The following is a 20,381-nucleotide window of genomic DNA, read 5'->3' as shown; positions in this document are numbered from 1 at the left end:
TGCTCTCTGCTGACACCTCTTTCCGTGTCCGGAACTGTCCAGAGCAGGATAGGTTTGCAATGGGGATTTTCTCCTGCTCTAAACAGTTCCTGATACAGGCATCAGGTGTCAGCAGAGAGCACTGTAGACAAGACAAAAAAATTTAAAAAGAAAATAAATTCCTCTGTAGCATACAGCTGCTAAAAAGTACTGGAAGGGTAAAGATTTTTTAATAGAAGTAATTTACAAATCTGTTTAACTTTCTTGCACCAGTAGATTTAAAAAAAAAAAAAAAAATGTTTTCCACCGGAGAACCCCTTTAATGGTATTACAAAGTAAAATTGTTGGCGCAAAGAACAAGCCCTCATATGGAATTTTAGGTGGAAAAACAAAAGTGCAAAAATGAAAAATCACGAAAGAGGGAAGGGGTTAACACCTCGCCCATCCATTTCATGGGAAACCCTGTGGATATGCCAGAAATGTCCCAAATGAGAATAGCCCTTTCAAAAATAACTTCACATAACAGTAAGGAATTATTCACTATACAAATGATTCATCGAACCTTCCTCATCTTTGGAAGAAGTACAGACGAGGTCACGGCAGACAATTTTCTCCATTTCAACTTCAACCTCAAAAAAAGTATCTACAAAATCTTCTGCTGAATCTGCAACAGGAATGGGGAAGAAGAAAAAAAAGAAAGAGTGGTGACACATGGATTGAAGCTAGTTCAGCAGTTACTGCATGCAAGCCCTGCATGGTCATATGTATGATTGTATATGAAACCCTCAAAACAAAATAGACAACTCGGAATAGTAAACTAATAAGGAAATAAAAGACAAAACCATTATCTGCTGACAATGTAATAAATCAATGTAAACTAAGTGGAAGGCTAATTAATAAAACATTCTCTAAATAGACTGCAGAAGAATAGAAAACCCCAGGAGCGCTGGAGGAATTTCAGGACGCTTGGAAAACATCAAATAATGTAGAAATTGGCTTTGTGTGCCAGCACCAGTCCCGTGCCCCACAACAAAACAGATGTACACTGCTTATCCAATAGAAGAACTAAACAGCTTTACTTGTTGCATGGAGGGTATTTAAAGGGGTATTCCAGGAAAAAAATTTTTTTCATATATCAACTGGCTCCAGAAAGTTAAACAGATTTGTAAATTACTTCTATTAAAAAATCTTAATCCTTTCAGTACTTATGAGCTTCTGAAGTTAAGGTTGTTCTTTTCTGTCTGAGTTCTCTCTGATGACACGTGACTCGGGAACCGCCCAGTTTAGAAGAGGTTTGCTATGGGGATTTGCTTCTAAACTGGGCGGTTCCCGAGACACATGTCATCAGAGAGCACTCAGACAGAAAAGAACAACCTTAACTTCAGAAGCTCATAAGTACTGAAAGGATTAAGATTTTTTAATAGAAGTAGTTTACAAATCTGTTTTACTTTCTGGAGCCAGTTGATATATGAAAAAAAAGTTTTTTTCCTGGATAACCCCTTTAAAGTGCAAGTACTTTATACTGCAGGTACGCTAATACTTTTTGTTTTATAACAGTCTTGTTCTGTTTTGCAAAGGAAGAGCTAAAGTGACCCTCAATTGTTCCCCTATGTCAGTGATCCTCAAACTGTGAACCTCCAGATGTTGCAAAACTACAACTAACCGCAGCTGAAAGAAGCAATCTGATTGTTCGCTATGAGCAATTGTTCCACTGTCCCTCTGCAAAATGATGTACAACTGATTAACATCAGGAGGTCCACAGTTTGGAGACTCCTGCCTCATGTTATGCTCTTAAAAGGGATAAGTGATGGCATATCGCTAGGATCTTCCATCACTTACAGTTATGATAGATGGGAATTAAAGGGGTACTCAGGGGAACTAAACCCATAGCCCATCCTTTCCCTCTCACAAACCTATGTATTTGTCTAAATATCATAAATTAGCTATATAGAGCAGTTTTAGCTGTCATTTACATGCGGGGAGTGAGAAAAATACGTCATTATCAGATCCTCCTTGTCTTTCTGCAAACCGCCCAATGAGACTAGCCCCCACCCTCCTGGAAGACAAAAATCACGTGATTTCTGGCTTCACAGCCACACTTCCCCCTCCCTTCTCTGACTGAGGCTCTTGCCGTGAGAAAAACAGCCCAGTCTCCTCAGCACATAACACTGCTCTTTTCATGCTGTAGATCCAATCACTAACTGCTCCCATTCAGAGATTTATATCACAATTTATTGCTTGGGGGGGGGGAATAGTTTGAAAGAAAAGACTTGTACAGTGTGTTTACAAACACAACATGCACACAGACAGTAAAAGCAATTGACTGGGAGGCATTACACAAAGCTGCACTGACTTCTGGGAGTTGTATTCTGGGCTGCAAGCAAGGGAAAGGGGCCACAGGAGCTGGCAAAATCACATGGATAACTGGAGGGGACACAGAACAGGTATTGTGGAGGCTTTGGGGCATTTTCTTTTTTCTTATCTTCCCGGGAGCACCCCTTTAACTGTTTAGGCCCGCCCAAATAATTCTTAGATTCTTTAGGTATTTCCTGCACATCAATGCTCCAGGTCACCCACTGTTCAGGGAACTACAACATAACATCAGCATAGTGGCTGGCCGGGAGATAAAGGCCTCCATCTAATATTTCTCTTGCTAGGCAGGGTTCCAGTGGTCGGACCACCTCTGGTCATCATGTTCCAACATATTCTAGAAAATATAGTAAATACCCCTCCCTGTAACTGTACATTCGCAGTGGCGGATTTCCTGCCAGCAGTAACGAGCTGACATACAGAGCTACACGGGTGCAGAAGGGAGCTCGCTCGGTGACTGCCGGCAGCACATCCGCAGCATAAAATACGCTGCTGATGCACCGTGTATGACTTTACCCTTAATTGAGAACTCAATAACACTTTATAATCTTTATAAGATTGATAAAGACAAAATAATGTCCTCCATGTTCCCCCCACTGGACGAGTTTACCTTTCTTTTGATCTTCTCTCTCTGCCATCCTCTGCTGAGCTTTTCTGAACACTCGGAGGTGAGTGGCAAAGTCATCTACTAATCGGGTGGTAAAGTAAGGCTGCCAGTCAATTTCTTTAGACCTTATAAAGAGAGGAGGCACTTTATTACAACTCATGATGACGTGTAGAAGAAGAAGTCATTTTACATCATATATGAATAAATCTATGTTACTAGTACAATGAATGCCTATTGGTTAAGGCATGGCAAATTTTAAGTTTCAAGCGCACTGTATATAAATTACAAATAATAGTTTTAAGGAATAATAATAAATAATATAATACTAAACAGATAAAATTACATAAAGTTTTCAGGTGATCTACAAACACATCACATTTAAAAAGGTATTGTCCAGAACCTCTATGTGCAAAGGACTTATTGGGTTCCACCAGAAAAACACCTACAAATCACTAATCTTCCGCCATCGATTTTGGCTTAAAAAATGCATTTAATTGTAATAATTTTAGCATCATTTTTTGTTTTATTTTTTCCAGAAAATAATGTTCTTAAAGTGGTATTCCAGGCAAAAACTTTTTTTTTATATATCAACTTACTCCGGAAAGTTAAACAGATTTGTAAATTACTCCTATTAAAAAATCTTAATCCTTCCAATAGTTCTTAGCTTCTGAAGTTTTCTGTCTAACTGCTCAATGATGATGTCCCGTCCCGGGAGCTGTGCATGATGGGAGAATATCCCCATAGGAGCTGCACAGCTCCTGGGACGTGAGTCATCAGAAAGCAGTTAGACAGAAAACAACAACTCAACTTCAGAAGCTAATAACTATTGGAAGGATTAAGATTTTTTAATAGAAGTAATTCACAAATCTGTTTAACTTTCCGGAGCCAGTTGATATATAAAAAGTTTTGGCCTGGAATATCCCTTTAAATGTAGATAATATATGTATATAGTTCATACAAGAAGTAGCACGGCAGTGCACTTGTGGAGGAAACTAACGTGTTGGATATGCGTCGGTGTAGCTGGGTGCTGCTGGTGGTGCTCTGACATATGAAGATTTTCATATGGTATTCAAAGAGAAGAGGAGAAATCATGTTCTTCTTTATTGAAGCATACTCACATTACAATATAACAGAGGGAGAGGGTAGTGGGGGGATAGTGATGTGCGACCGAGCTCCTGTTTCGCACACTAAGTGTGCTTCCTCCGGCTATGAATGGCCGGAGGAAGCACACTTAGTGTGCGAAACAGGAGCTCAGTCGCACATCCCTATCCCCCCACTACCCTCTCCCTCTCTCAATTTGTAACGTGAGTATGCTTCAATAAAGAAGAACATACCAGCTGAGATGGCGAGTTGCCGATTTCTTCTCTTCTCTTTGAATAATATATGTATATAACTTTGTATATTGTGCCTGTGAAGAACAATACTACAGAGATAGGTAGGCAAAGTATGAGACCTGGTAAAACAAGGAAGATAAGAAAATCATAGGCGGCATCTACCCTCAATGTCCCATGTAGAAGAATCTTCACAGGGCATAGTAGTACATCAATGTCACATTTTCTTGGACATCCTACCTGGAGTGCCGTCTTCTATCTTGCATTGTTTGCTTTTTATTTCCAAGAGTATTTTCTTCCAATGTACTTTATAAAAGAAACTACATAGGCCAGTAAATGCAGGGCGAAGAGTCTCAGTGTTCTGTCACTACTAGTGGGACAGGCCCTGCTTTTTGTAGTTTATTCATGAATAATCTACTTTCTTTGTACAGAACTGTCACCCTTCTTTACTGTCCTGTGTCTTACGTCTATGTCCTTGTTTCGTTGAATATTATTAGATACAAAGCAAGACACACACCTAGGCTTCCCATAATATGTTAAAGGAAAGAAAGTTTATGCCTTTACCAGTGCGACTTGAACCATCTCATATCCCATCTCTGGTGACTTAATGGAATACCTTACTAATAATATCTCAAAAGTGAGCTTTGACTGATGATCGTCTATGCAAAAGCCCCTGCCTTACATACTATAATTATATAGCTGGGTGAAGTGCACGGCAGTAACGCATTGCAATCTGGGTTCTCAGTGGGTCTGACGGCAGGTGACTGTTCCACAGCCTCTAAAAAAGCAGTCACCTGCAATCTGACAGGGCAAGCGCAAGGCCGGGGGTTGAAATGCGCTACTGCCACATGCTTTACCCAGCAACATCTAATGATCAGTGGGGTCATAAGACAAACTCTGACATCAACATTTTTCACATATCGCTGCAACAAGTCAAAAGTTTGATTCTTTAGCGACTAAGATACACGTTGGACTGGTATGTGTAGGTAAGCTGCCTCCTGCCTTCTTACTGTTCGCCATACATAATTAAATGCTCAATAGGATCAGGGAGTTAGCAATTGTTGGCTTGCTACTGACTTCATTCTTTTGCTTGAGATGTTCGGGAAATCAAAAAGCTTAAGAGTAACAGATGGGAAATCATTCTTCTGACCTCTAATCGATTTAACAGCAGTTTGTGTGTCTGACAACGCTACAGCCAGGTCACAAAAAGATTTTTTGGTTTTTAAACTCAAGTGCGTTTACAATGACTCATCTTCCTCTGGATATAAAGACTTGAAATAGAAATGGGAAAAAAAAGTGTACCTTGAAAGTAGCATTCATTTACTACACTTTCTATCACATGAACTAAACGACATTGGGGAAGATTTATCAAAACCTGTCCAGAGGAAAAGTTGCTGAGTTGCACATAGGAACCAATTAGACAGATTCTTTCATTTTTGAAAAGGCCTCTTAAAAATGAAAGAAGCGATCTGATTGGTTGTCCTGGATAACTCAGCGACTTTTCCTCTGGACAGGTATTAAGAAATCTCCCCCATAGTAATTTAAAGTAATCCAGTCTACTGGTGGCATGACGTGAGTAGTCAGCGTCGGACCTAGGACCGCCGACCTCCATGGCTGCTGCACGGATGGGCCTGGCTCGGCACGGGGTGACACGCACTAAGATGGCGGCTGGGATGGATAAGAAGAGGAGCGGGCGCTCCTAATCACGGCCGTGTCTGCCCCCTTACTGAGGCATTCCCCCGGGTTTCTCCCTCACCAAGCGACCGGATTGTAAGTGGATGTGGCTCTATGGTGTTCAAAGAGGGGACTGTTTTTGAGGTTGGGAGGGGGTGGGGGTGCAGGAGAATGCAGACTGAAGGGCACTGTATATCTCCCTCCCCCCCCCATTCTGTGTAAAATGTACCCCCAGCGGTTGCAAGGAAGGGGGAGAGGAGAGAAAAGGGAGAGTCCCCACTATATAACCAGCTTGTTACTTCCTTGCTGAGTTCTTGTTTTAAGGAAAATGAAAATGGACCTCCAGCTGTTGCAAGAGGAGGGGGGGGGGAAGACAAAACGAAGCCTCTTTACACAAATAGCTTATTATTTATCTGCTGTTTTTTTTTCAGCTACAAGAACACAATACTGTCTATATGGGCCCTGAATACAACAGGTTGAAAACAATGTTTTTTTTTCTGTTATAATATTATATCTCTCCTTTAATAACCATTAAATAAAAAAGTAATTGCAAGAAAACAGTAAAAATTGCATAAAACAGCGAAAAACATGGAACTGTGAGTTAACCCTTCACGTGACTTTTTGCACCATGCTACAGCTACATGCTATTAAAAATAAGGGGGGGGGAAACGACATGGGTATTTAAAGGTAACACCTTGCAATCTATTTTTAGTTTTCGCCAGGTGGCAAGCAAGCTTCACCAGAAAAATAATTTAGTGAAAGCCTCCTATTTATACTGAAATGCCCCCAAAAGCTAACCCTAGAAGATCAGGTGGGACCGAGGCGGAATCTAATCAGATGTCTAAATACCTGAAATCTCCACATGAATCCGTTAAGACCCGTATGCAACATCAAATCCCGGCAATACCAACTCAAACAGGGGGGTCGAGGTTTAATCCACTTTTGGTTGGTGAGGAAAACAAAGAGATTGAGAGAGGGGAAAGCAGTACCCATGTCCTAGCCTCAATTCTTGGTGAAGTTCAAAAATGTAACAAAGCCATTGAGGATCTTACACTTCAAGTTGGAGGATTAAGCACAGATAGATCACTCATTAGGGATGACACTAATAAAATAAAAGGGAGAGTTAAATAGAAAAAGCCATTCCCATAATGGAAAAGAACTTGGGGGAAATCCATAAGCACAGATACTGTGATAGGTAAGTAACCCCACAGCGGGTATCAGATAGGTAAGTTCCTCCCAGCAATAAAGTAAATTATAAAGGGGATATAAAGCCAAGTGGAAGTGCTCCTAAAACATATATTGATTAAATAAAAATCCGTAAGGAATGGGATGAGATCAAAAGAGATAATATCCTTTTTAAAGAGAAACTTACTGATCTAGAAGATCGATCTAGAAGAAATAATGTACGAATTGTTGGTTTACAGGAGGGAGAAGAAGGGGAGTACCCAGCTACCTTTGTGAAGAACTGGTTAATTGAATTATTTGATGTACAATCTTTCTCGGAAAATTTTACTGTGGAAAGAGCACATAGGATTTCATAAAAAAAAAAAAAAAAAAAAGTCCCTGGTTCCCCATCAAGAACTCTCTTAATTAGAATGTTAAGCTCTAGAGATCGGGACACTGTATTGAAATTGTCCAGAGAAAGGGGAGCTATAGAAAAGGGTAATTCCAAAGTATTGAGGTTTGCAGATTTTTCCAGGAAAAGGACCCAAATGAAAAGGATGTCATTTACAGTAGTGAAAAAAAGGTTGAGGGAAGCTGAAATCCCCTTTTCTCTGCTCTTTCCAGTGAGAATGAGAATCAAGTATAATGATCAAGTATTATTCCTTTACTCAGGGGAAGAGATAGATAAATGGTTAGACAGCAGAGGAAGGGGATGGGGGGGACAAGTGGGAGGGAACGCCAGTCTGTTGCCAGATAGCAGGTATTGGAGAGCATGGAAAAATAAAACCAAATGGAAAAGAAAATTATAACATGGAATATTAGGGGGATTAAGGAGAAAAGTAAAAGACTTGCTGTGTTTGATAGGATAGTGAACTACCTCCCAGCTATAGTGTGTTTAATAGAGACCCACTTAACACAAGAAACAGTCATTTTAATTGAGAAAAAAAATGGGTTAAAGTAGCATATCATTCTACACTGTGAAATTATTCTTCAAGGGTTTCAATGTTAATCCATCAAGCTATTGATCATTTGGAATATGTGGTGGAGATAGATCCAAGGGGTAGATATGTGTTTGCATTTTGTAGGTGGGAGGGAGTTGACACCGTAATAGTGGCAATTTACATTCTTCCTCCATTTTCGGTAGAAATCCTCCAGAAGCTAACCATATTTTTGGAGGGGAAAAGATATAAAGAATTTTTCGTTTTGGGCGAAATTAATTGTGTTTTGGAAAAAGAACTAGATTGGAAAGGTAGGGAGTTAGGAACTAGTAAAACACTTCTACACAAATGGTGTCAGGAAACCGGTTGGAAAGACACATGGCGTCATCTGTACCAATTAAAACAAAAATTCTCATGTTTTAATGCCACACAAAACAGCGTATAGGATTGATTTAATTTTGGTAGATGTACAAACCCTTACTTCAGTAAAAAAAAAAAAAAATTGGATATGAACCAAAAACGGTGTCAGATCATGCCCTGGTCATAGGTCATATTAATAGTGGGAAGAAGAGGGAAAATACACATAAGATGTATATTAATCCACACTGGTTGCACATTAAGGAAGTAATAGAAGGGGTTCAAAATGATATCGTAGAATTTTGGAAGATAAATAAAGGATCCACGGGGCTACATATGGTTTGGGACACGTTAAAATCTTTTTTAAAGGGGTACTCCGGCGCTAAGACATCTTATCCCCTATCCAAAGGATAGGGGATAAGATGCCTGAACGCTGGGGTCCCGCCACTGGGGACCGCCGTGATCTTGCATGCAGAACCAAGTTAGAATCAGTCCCCAGAGCACATTTGCTCTGGGTCTGATTAATGGCGATCACGGGAGCTGGAGCATTGTGACGTCACGGCCCCATCCCCGTGTGACGTCACGCTGTGCCCCCTGAATGCAAGCTTATGTGAGTGGGCGTGACAGGGGCCGTGATCACCAGTAATCAGACCCAGAGCGAACATGCTCTGGGGACTGATTCTAACGGGGTTCTGCATGCAAGATCACGGAGGTCCCCAACGGCGGGACCCCCGCGATCAGGCATCTTATCCCCTATCCTTTGGATAGGGGATAAGATGTCTGAGCGCCGGAGTACCCCTTTAAGAGGGATACTTATAAAAAGTATAATACATTTTAGGAGAAAGTGTAAAGAAAAAGAGAAACAATTCATAAGGGAAATTAAGGAAATAGAAACTATATTTGCACAAACTAAGGAGGCTAAAGAGTGGGATAAATTGGTTAGGGCACAAGATAAGTATAAATAAATACATTATGGAGAAGACACAACATGCACTATTTTTTTAAGGGGCAAAAACAATACACAGAGGGTGGAAAAATAATTAAATGGCTTCTGGGTATAATAAAAAAAAAAGAGAATAAAGAGATCAAAGCAGTGAGGGATGATAGAAAAGAATTGTGCATACGAAGGAAGAAATTAAATAAAAGGTCTGTAAAATACTATGAAGAACTATATAAAAAGGAAATGAAAAAAATGGGTCAGGAGATAAAGAATTATTTAAGAGAATTAAAATTATCAAAAATTAGCGAGGAGCAAAAAGAGGAAATACATAAGGAGATTAGTCTAGAGGAGCTTAAAACAGTATTGAAGTCATTTACAGGGAACTCTACACCAGGGAGTGATGGATTAGTGTTCGAGGTATATAGAGTGTTTGGGGAAGTATTGTTGCCGTATTTACTTGAAATATATAATGAATCCTTCGTGACTGGCAAACTCTCCCCATCAATGGTAGAAGCCTGTATTATCCTAATTCCTAAAAAGGGTAATGAGGACGTATCGACCAATCTCTTTACTTAATACTGATTGCAAAATTTTTATCAAAATATGGGCTAAGCGACTACAGAGGGTGATAAACGGAATTATTGGGAAGAACAAAAAGGCATCATCCAGGATAGAAATATTTATAGTAATATACAGAGAACATTTTTGAATATTCAGATTGGAGAGGGGGTCCCCACCCTATCCTGTCACTAGATGCAAATAAGGCATTTGAAAGGGTGGAGTGGGGATACCTGGAGGAAATGAATTTGGGGGAGTTAGTAAAGAAAGCAACAAAAACGATATATCATTACCCGACTGCAAGGATAAAAATTAATGGTAGTATCTCAAAGAGCTTTTCTTTAGAAAGGGGTACAAGACAGGGGTGCCCACTTTCCCCTACTTTATTTGGCATAGCAATTGAGCCTTTGGCCCACATTATTAGAAATACAGAAAGATTTGAGGGATTTAGTATTAAAGAAAAAAATGTATTATATCCAGATGATGTGTTACTTTTTGTAAAAAATCCAAACGAGAAAATAGCAGGTATAATGGAAATTCTAAGGGAATATGGGCAATATTCAGGTTACAAAATCAACTGGTCAAAATCAGGACTTCTTCCTTTAGATATTAGACAATATATTAAGCTTAATATTTGTCCTATAATAGAAAGAAATTCATGGTAAAATAGATATATGGAATAAATTACCTTTAACCATGGCAGATAGGGTGGTATTAATAAAAAGTGTTATACTCCCCATGTTATTACCTTTTTAGAGAGCAGCTCCAACCTGGATCGGGGATAAGTATTTTAAAGAGGTGGAAATTTTTTTTAATTATCTTATTTGGGACGAAAACGCGTTAGGATTAAGCAAAATATGATCAACCCCCCAGTAAAGTTGGGAGAAGCTCATAAGTTATGAGCTTCTGAAGTTAGGGTGGTTCTTTTCTGTCTAAGTAATCTCTGATGACACGTGTCTCAGGAATCGCCCAGTTTAGAAGCAAATTCCCATAGCAAACCTCTTCTAAACTGGGCGGGTCATCAGAGAGAACTTAGACAGAAAAGAACAACCTAAACTTCAGAAGCTCATAAGTACTGAAAGGATTAAGATTTTTTTAATAGAAGTAATTTACAAATCTGTTATGCTTTCTGGAGCCAGTTGATATATATATATATATATATTAAAAAAAAGTTTTTCCCTGGATAACCCCTTTAATATTCTCTGTCTGGAGGAAGGGATGATAAAGAGTTTTTTGGCTGTGCTTGGGAAGGAAAAGGACATTTTTGAAGTGATAGGTCATGCTGATGTTATTTTGTCAAATACTTGTTTTTTTTAAAGATGATTAATAAAATTTACAAAGACTTTTGTGGGTTCCATGTAGTATGAAGTTTACAAACATATGGGGGAATATTTTTTAAATTAAGGAGATATGTTAACTGGGAAAAATATGGGATCGCTAGGGTAGAACAGTTAGTGAACAATAAGCGTCTCCTTCCTTGGAACTATTTCCAAACCCAATATAGTTTAGATTTGGGGTGTGAATTTGCATATAGGCAGATAAAAAATGTATTTAATGCAGATATAGATAATCCTAGATGGGAAATTGGGTATCACGAATTGTTTGACTTTATGATAGACACAAAAAGTAGCTCCAGGAGTAAATTGGGGCAGATTTATAAGATAATAAATGAACACAAGGGACAAAAGAATATTAAAATAACGTCACGCCCCCTCCCATAGAAATGAATGGAGGGGGCGTGGCGTGACGTCACGTCCCCAGTCCCGGAGGTTTCCGAAACTGGAGACGCAGCTCGCGCATAGAATGCAGGTGCTGCAGGGAGATCGCGGGGTGAGGGGGGTGGTCCCAGTAGCGGGCCCCTCGCAATCAGACATCTTATCCCCTATCCTTTGGATAGGGGATAAAATGTTTTTGCCCGGAATACCCCTTTAATGATTACCAGTATATAATCAACAGCGAGTAGTGTAGGTACATTTCTTGGACATGCCATTACTTGCTGATCACATGGGTTCAGACCAAGAAGACCAAAATCAATCAATAAAATTAATGGGGTACTCCGCTGCTCAGCATTTGGAACAAACTGTTTCGAATGCCGGGAGCTCGTGACATCATAGCCCCGCCCCCTAATGTCCCGCCCCACCCTGTCAATGAAAGTCTATGGGAGGGGGCGTGACGACATGAGGGGGCGGGACTATGACGTCAAAAGCTCCCGACGCTGGTTCCAGCGTTCAGAACAGTTTGTTCCAAACGTTGAGCAGCAGAGTACCCCTTTAAGTGTGTCCAACTATTCAGGGCACCATAGCACCATAGTCACACTGATTTCAGGTATAGCAGCATTGCCCAATTCGCACGGACTTCAGCCATCAAGTGATTACATATAGAGGTTGAAAACTCCTTCATAAAGAAATGATTTCTAAGTAAGTTATAGGAGTACAAGGACTAACATTTACCTGTTACAACTTCTTAAAGCTAAGGCTGGGTTAACATCTGGGTCAGTCAGATGCTGTATTCAGGGCCTCCACTGCAGATTCTGTTTAGGAGTGATAAGAGTTGGATTGTCCTGCATGACTGACGCCAAAGGAACCCGAGAGACCTAAGTGACTTTAATGGGGTCCCTTAGCTTTCTGTCGGGTGTCTGTCATTTTGCAGAAATCTAACAGGACAAATAAATACTGCATGCAGCATTTTTAGTCCAATTATTTAAAAGTCATCTCCAACATAGGCCCTGAATAAAACCTTCACAATAGATGTGAACAAAGCCTTAGTAGTATATAGCAATTGTTTCAGTATCTACTCATCTAACACTTTACAAACCAACCACAGATATATCATTAGCTGGGAAAAACTAAACAGTACAATAAGCTTCCCCAAAGTTAAGGTCAGATAGAACATATACAGGTTGTGTGGCATCAGTCAGTGCTTAAAGTACATGATAAAGGTGTTTACTTACCGGGTGGAAAACTGAACCAGTGCGTTCTGAAGAGTCTGCCTGATTTCAAGGAGAAAGGATTCATCCTCACTTAGTGTGTAATACCAATACTGGACATAGTCCCTTAAGGAAAACTGTATGACCTGAAACACATAAAAAACTATTCCATAGTAAAAATGTCATACACAAATAAACATACATGGTCTTACCACAAATGTAGATAAGAGGTCTAAGGCTGAAATGTCTGGGACCAGGGGGTGTGGGGCAAATTGGCCATTGGATAAACTAGGAAAGCTGGGTGACTACACTCCACTCCAGTGGTAGCTACTGTATATTGTGACTTAAAGGAGATGCAGTGTTAGATACTTATCCTCTATCCGCAGGATTCGGACCCCCGCAATCTCCAGCGGTCCTCCCGCGCAGGAGGCGTGTCAGCATGACACCGTGGCCGACACGCCCCCTTCATGTATTTCTATGGGAGAGGTGGAGAGGCAGCATTCGTGCATCACCCATAGAGCTGTATAGAGGGAGCGTGTTGTTGACCTCAGTGAGGTCGACGACACGCGCATCAGCATGTGGCAATCCGTGTGTATCCGTGTGGCAATGCCAGGCCCCCGTACAGGAGATGGCAGAGGGTCCTAGCAGTCGGACCCCCCTTGATCAGACACTTATCTCCTATCCTGCGGATAGGGGATAAGTGTCTAACACTGCAGTACTCCTTTAAAGGAGAACTCCCATTTATAAAAATGTCAGATCCTGTGAGGGTCTAACTGCTGGGACCCCGTGTGATCTCCAGAATGGTGCTCTGCCAAAGAGCTGCATGGAGGGGGACATGTTGGCCACAGCTTTGCGCTGTGGTCCACACGACTCTTTTCATGCAGAGAGCATGAGCGCAGTGTTTGGCTTGTTTATTTTTGCCGATGGCTGTCCGGGCATGCTGGGAGTTGTAGTTTTGCTACAACTGGAGGTCCGCAGGTTGAAGACCGCTGATGAAGGGATTGACAGGCAGTGATGATGAAGGGGGTGGATGATGACGGGGGTCTGGATGATGACATATTTCCCACCCTAGGCTTATAGTCGAGTCAATAACTTTTCCTGGGTTTTTGGGGTGAAATTAGGGGCCTCGGCTTATACTCGAGTATATACGGTATTAATTCCTTATCCTATAGGTAAAAGCAAACTATTGTTGGCTGACAAACTTTTTTTTTTTTCTTCCTTTAGTAACCTTGTCACTTGCAGAAACTTTTGAAAAGTCATAAAGACATGTAGATAGTTTTGATCAATCAAGGGCTGAGTGTATAAACCACCTCCTATCTCTAAAATGAGTCAGGATCAGCGTGCAGTTGTGCCCTTCACTCCCTGGCTCGATGTGATGTCTGTCCCACTGTAGTAGACAGTCTCCATTGTAAGTATATGGAGCCAATTCTCCTGCAGCAAGACAGATCATTCTTAGGATCATGGGGTGTGAACATTTAGACCTGAAAAATGAAAGAAGCAATATGAAAGGTTTCTATGGGAGATTGCACCACTCTTGCTCTACACAGGTTTTCAGAAATCTCCCACACAGACTTCATAGCAAAAGGTATACAAACTAAATGATATGTGTAAATTACACAGGAATACTAAACTTCAACTATTGTACTCTAGATGACTGAGACCATTACTAACAAGGTGATAAATCAGAAAAGTGGATGTTCCGCTCATGAGTGCTGACAGTGTGTACATGTTTCTATGTCCTCAGCAGATTGTTATTGCAGAGTTTCCTCTTTCATTGTATGTGAGAAGTCGCTTCCGGTCTGCTTAACAAGAAAAGCAGGTGAGCCATTGCACAACACAAAACCCTCACACACAGCGAGTACAAGGCTACTACACACAGATTGTCACACGACAAAAACTCTTGGATCATAAAGATACTAAGGGACATAAACAGCACATGACAAACAGCCTCTTCAGGAAATGGAGAAAAGTTACGGAGCGTGCCCTTCATCCAGTAACATACTTTTTTGTTTTTTCCTCTTTGCGTTCTAATGGCCATCAATTTTTCAATTTTCCAGAAAAAGGGCTTATTCCCATTTATTACATTTTTATCACATATTTTATGACTGGCGATGCGGGGCAGAGGCTCGTGACGTCATGGTCACATCCTTTCAATTAAAGTCTATGGGAGGGGGCATGAGAGCCGTCACACCCCCTCCCATAGACTTGCATTAAGGGGACATGGCTGTGACATTACAGAATATGCTAAAGAGAAGTATAAAAAAAAAAAAAGAAACTGCTGTTTATATATATCTCAATGGGGGAGATTTAACAAAACCTGTCCAGAGGAAAAGCTGCTGAGTTTCCCATAGCAACCAATCAGATCGCTTCTTTCATTTTTACAAAGGCCTCTGGACTAAAATCTTCAGGGGTATAGAAGACAAAGGCTCAAAAGGAGTTAAGCACTAGAGTAGGATCCCAAGGAGAAGCAACTTGCGGACTGGATAATTGCATTCTGGTAACAAACTTAAAAATCTCACCCCCCAGGGATGATTAGCAATCTTCTGGCCATATAATGCCCCTAGAACAGCTACTTGTACTTTGAGGGTGGCAGCCCTTAACCCTTTCTCATGACCTCTTTGTAAAAAAAAAAATCAAGGATAAAGGCATAATTTGGCTTATCCAAATCTAACTTGGTAGAATCTGAAAATGACAAAAACTTTTTCCAAACTCTAAAATAAATCTTTGTAATCACTGGTTTTCTACTGTATTGTAAGGTGGATATGACTGCGTCTGAAAGACCCTTGGACTTATCTTTATCCTTTCAAGAGCCAAACCATCAAATGAAGGTTGTGGACATCTGGATGAAGGACCGGGCCTTGGCTGAGTAGATCCTGGATTTCTGGGAGAACCCAGGGGCCTGTTAGAGAAATAGACCTTAGACAGGAGAACCAGGCTCTCCATGGCCAGAATAACTGTTGCTCTGTCCTCTCTGATCTTCCTTATAACTCTGGGAATAGGAGCCAGGGGAGGAAAGGCGCAGGCTAAGTCCCAATCCCAAGACTGAGATAGTGTATCCACTGCCAAAGGTCTGTCTGCTGGACTCAGGGAAAGAAAGTCTCTGACCTGTCTATTGTGCATGGTAGTGAAATGATCCACTTGAGGGGTTCCCCATAATGCTGTGCTTGAGGAATATTTTTGGATTTAACCGCTAATCCCCCTGATGAATTAATTGGCGGCTTAGAAAGTCTGCCCTGATATTGAGTTCTCCTTTGATATGCACTGCCGAGATTGTTTTTAGAAGGGATTCTGCAAAGGACAGGACCTGAAAAGACATTCATAAGGGATGGACTATTTATGAAAGACACAGAAGTGGTATTATCCGAGAAGATTTTTACATTAGAGCCCCTTATAAAATCACTAGCTTATTCAAGAGCCCTAGACACCGCTAAAAGCTCCTTAAAATTAGAGGATCTATCAATCACCTCTTCCTCCCGAAGGCCCTGAAAAATAAAGGCTATCCAAATGAGCACCCCATCACCAAGGGCTGGCATCAGTAGTGATGACTACAAGGTATTGACAAACCCAATCTACCGTATTTATCGGCGTATAGCATGCACTTTTTAGGCTAAATTTTTTTGCTTAAAGTCTATGTGCGTGTTATACGCCGATAAGCCGCTGCAGTTCAATGATTTAAAGCGTGTGCTTTAAATCAATGAACTGCAGCAGCTTTGCAGGTGCAGAGACCGCCACCGCTGCCGGCTTCTCTGCACCTGCCTGTCCTGGGTCTAGAGCCCTGCTGCCGGCCCTTCTCTCCCCCTGGCTATCGGTGCCGCTGCCCGTTCTCTCCCCCTGACTATCGGTGCAGGCGCCCCATTGGCAGGGGGAGAGAAGGGGCAGCAGCACCCATTGCTGGCGCCGCTGCCCCATTGCCTCCCCCATCCTCGGTTGTATAATTACCTGTTGCCGGGGTCGGGTGCAGTGCATAGCAACGACGCATGATACGCACACCGGAGGCCTGAAGCAGCGCGGACTCGACCCCGGCAACAGGTAATTATACAACCATGGATGGGGGAGGCAACGGGGCAGCGGCGCCGGCAATGGGTGTCGCTGCCCCTTCTCTCACCCTGGCTATCGGCGATGGCAATGGGTCGCCAGCACTGATAGTCAGGGGGAGAGAACGGGCAGCAGCACCGATAGCCAGGGGGAGAGAGGGGCCGGCAGCAGGGCTCTAGACCCCAGGAAAGGCAGGGGCAGCGAAGCCGGCAGCGATGGCCCCTCTCCCCCTGCCTTTCTTGGGGGTGTATCGGGGTATACGCATGCACACACACGCACCCTCATTTTACCAAGGATATTTGGGTAAAAAAACGTATTTTACCCAAATATCCTTGGTAAAATGAGGGTGCGTGTTATAGGCCGGTGCAAGGTATACCCCAATAAATACGGTACATCTTTAGAAAGGTTATCACTCACTAACCACCAGTCTTAAGAAGCCAGCACTTGAGGGGGCAACACAATATGTCCCAAGGAGTTCTAATTGTAAAATTCGAGAGTGAAAATGGGCCCAAGGAACTGCTGGGATGGCTGCTGTGAACAAAGCTATAACAGACATCCCCCTCCTAATAGAAATACAGGGAGATCTAATAATCTTACTGACTGAAGAGATAATCTTTTCTATCTTAGCCGGAGGGAGAAAAGATTTTTGCACTGAAGAGTCAAACAAGATAACCCCCCCCCCCCCCCCAAAAAAAAAAACTTTCTATTGAGTAGGGGTAAGGGAGGATTTATCCCAATTAACCAACCAACCCAACTTATGGAGGATATCAATAGTACGGGTCAAAAAAATGTTTTAACTTTTATTTCTGATTTTGCTACCAGCAGAAAGTCATCTAGATAGGGAATAAAAATCCCTTCTCCCTCTTGGATATGGGCCGCCATTTCTGCAACTACTTTTGTAAATACCCTCGGAGAAATGGCAATCCCGAAGGGCAGGGCGCAGAACTGTAGATGAAGGAGTTGAGAATTTACAAAAACTGCAATCCTTAAATATTTCTGATAATTTATGTGAATAGGGACATGAAGGTATGCATCTTTCTAATCTAGAGACGACATGAAACAATCTTTAAACAATAGGTTAACGGTGGATTTTATTGTCTCCATCTTAAACCGATTATAAATCAAATAACGAGTCAGAGAATTGAGATTAATAATGACCCTGAACGTTCCATTTGGTTTTCCCACAAGAAAGAGAGTAGAATAAAATCCCAAACCCTGATCTTGTGGAGGTACAGGAACCAAAAAACCTCTCTATTAGGGATAATACTTCTCCCTGTAAAGAAGACTGACCTGAAGGTCTGGAATGCTGCTGCTGGGGGCACAACACGGAAACCCCCCAAACCAGGGGGTATCGGAGGCCCAGATAAATCTCCCAACTAGGAGAGAACAGCCTCCTCAGGAACTCCCCATCGTCACAATAACCATACCACCGGAGGCATGTACTAATCCAGGCTTCCTGCAGGAACAGGAAACCAGGCAGAGAGGGATGTGCATTCTTTTTGTACTCTAGGTTTCCTGTTCCTGGTGGTGCTGTCGTGACGGGGTGGAAAAATGTATTTAACGGAATTTTTATTTTTTATACTGAAATTTTACTTTATTTTTAAAGAGGGATCAATTTATGTGGGCAAGCAGGGCACTAAATATGTAGCCGACAATAATAAAAATGTAGAAAGGGGCCATTTAAATGTAAAAATAATATATATTTTTATAATTAATCTTTTTAAAATGTTTATTAGTAATCTATTTTATTAATGTGTTTAATAAAGTGTTTGTTTCACTTTTTTTTCTCTATCCTTGAAATTTTTTAGGTAGTACTACTACTCTCAGCATGGAACATACTGTTCCATGATGGGAGTAGTAGTACCTGTACTAATAGACAGATCGCCCTGGGTGTCACTTCTCTCCATAATATAGCAGAGATGCGGAGTGGCTCTATACAGCACTCGCATCTCTGCACTATACTCCGGGCCGGCTAGTGATGTGAATAGAATTCACATCACTGATTCATATTTTCCGCCCATAGTGGTGATTAGAGATGAGCGAAGTTACAGTAATTCGATTCGTCACAAACTTCTCAGCTCTGCGTTTGCTGACTTTAGCCTGCATAAATTAGTTCAGCTTTCAGGTGCTCCGGTGGGCTGGAAAAGGTGGATACAGTTCTAGGTGACTCTCTCCTAGGACTGTATCCTCCTTTTCCAGCCCACCAGAGCACCTGAAACCTGAACTAATTTATGCAGGATAAAGTCAGCAACCGCCGAGCCAAGAAGTTCATGACGAATCAAATTACTGTAACTTTGCTCATCTCTAGTGGTGATTGGCCGGATGGTGGCAGCCAATCACCGCTCTCAGCGGGAAATATGAATGAGTGATGTGAATTTATATTCCCATCACTGGCTGGCCCGGAGAATAGTACAAAAATGCGAGCGCAGGAGAAAGCCACATCTCTGCTACAGATAGGACGATTGCATCGGGTGTCAGGAGTGACACCCGCTGGGATCTGTCCTTAACTGCAGGTACTACTGCTCCCAACATGGAGGACACTCTGCTCCGTGATGGGAGCTGTAGTACCTGCATTAATAGACAGATCGCAACAGGTGTCAGAAGTTACACTCGCTGCTATCTGTCTATTAATGCAGGTACTACAGCTCCCAGCATGGAGCAGAGTGTGCTCCATGTTGGGAGCAGTAGTACCTGCAGTTAAGGAAAGATCACAGCGGGTGTCACTCCTGACACCCGTTGTGATGATCCTGTATAATGTATAGATGCGGGCGGCACAGCCTCTCCTCTACACTGCCATATATATATATATACCTATTATTCATAATTCCCGCAGAGAGCTGTGATTGGCTGTAACTATCTGGACAATCACAGCTCTCTGCGGGAAATATGAATCTGTGATGTGAGTAACTTCACATTACAGAACATAGTGCAGGATAGCTGAGAAGAGCGACTGTGCCGTCGGCTTCTACACATTATATATAGGAGGATCGCAACGGGTGTCAAAGTGTCAAAGGGGCGATCAGACTATTAGTACAGGTACTACTACTCCCATCATGGAACAGTCTGTTCCATGCTGGGAGTAGTAATACTACCAAAAAATGTTAAAAATAAAGAAAAAGTTAAAACATTTTTAAACACACACACACAAATACATTCCTAATAAAAAAAAATTACAAAATGAATTAAAAAAAATATATATTATTTTACATTTAAATGGCCTCTTTCTACATTTTTATTATTGTCGGCTACATTTTTAGTTCCCTGCCTGCCCACATAAATTGATCCCTGTTTAAAAATTAATAAAAATGTCATTATAAAAAAGATATATTTTGATAAATTTTAATTTAAAATAAAGGTAACTCCATCCCTTTTTTGGATCGTTAAAGTCCAAAAAAAGAATAAAAACTGCCTGCAAAAACGCCAAAGTTAAAACCCACGTGGCATTTTTCTTGGCATTCTTTCACTCCCATAGACTTCTATGGGAGGAAAACGCCAAGATTTT

At 41.4% G+C, this 20,381-nt stretch overlaps 1 protein-coding gene across 2 annotated transcripts in view; it reads right to left on the bottom strand.

Annotated features, from left to right (window-relative positions):
• Positions 1-20,381, bottom strand: part of SNX13 (sorting nexin 13) — a 153,379-nt gene that overhangs the window by 74,574 nt on the left and 58,424 nt on the right. For both annotated transcript variants that reach the window (XM_056519755.1, XM_056519756.1), the window contains exons 5-7: positions 12,869-12,990; positions 2,960-3,081; positions 542-643 (exon numbers count right to left, since the gene is read on the bottom strand). In XM_056519755.1, coding sequence (XP_056375730.1) covers positions 542-643; positions 2,960-3,081; positions 12,869-12,990 — 346 coding nt within the window. The remainder of the gene's footprint in view (positions 1-541; positions 644-2,959; positions 3,082-12,868; positions 12,991-20,381) is intronic.

The sequence above is a fragment of the Hyla sarda genome, chromosome 5 (genome assembly GCF_029499605.1).
Source record: "Hyla sarda isolate aHylSar1 chromosome 5, aHylSar1.hap1, whole genome shotgun sequence".
Lineage (NCBI taxonomy): Eukaryota > Metazoa > Chordata > Amphibia > Anura > Hylidae > Hyla > Hyla sarda.
This window is presented reverse-complemented; position numbering and strand designations above follow the sequence as displayed.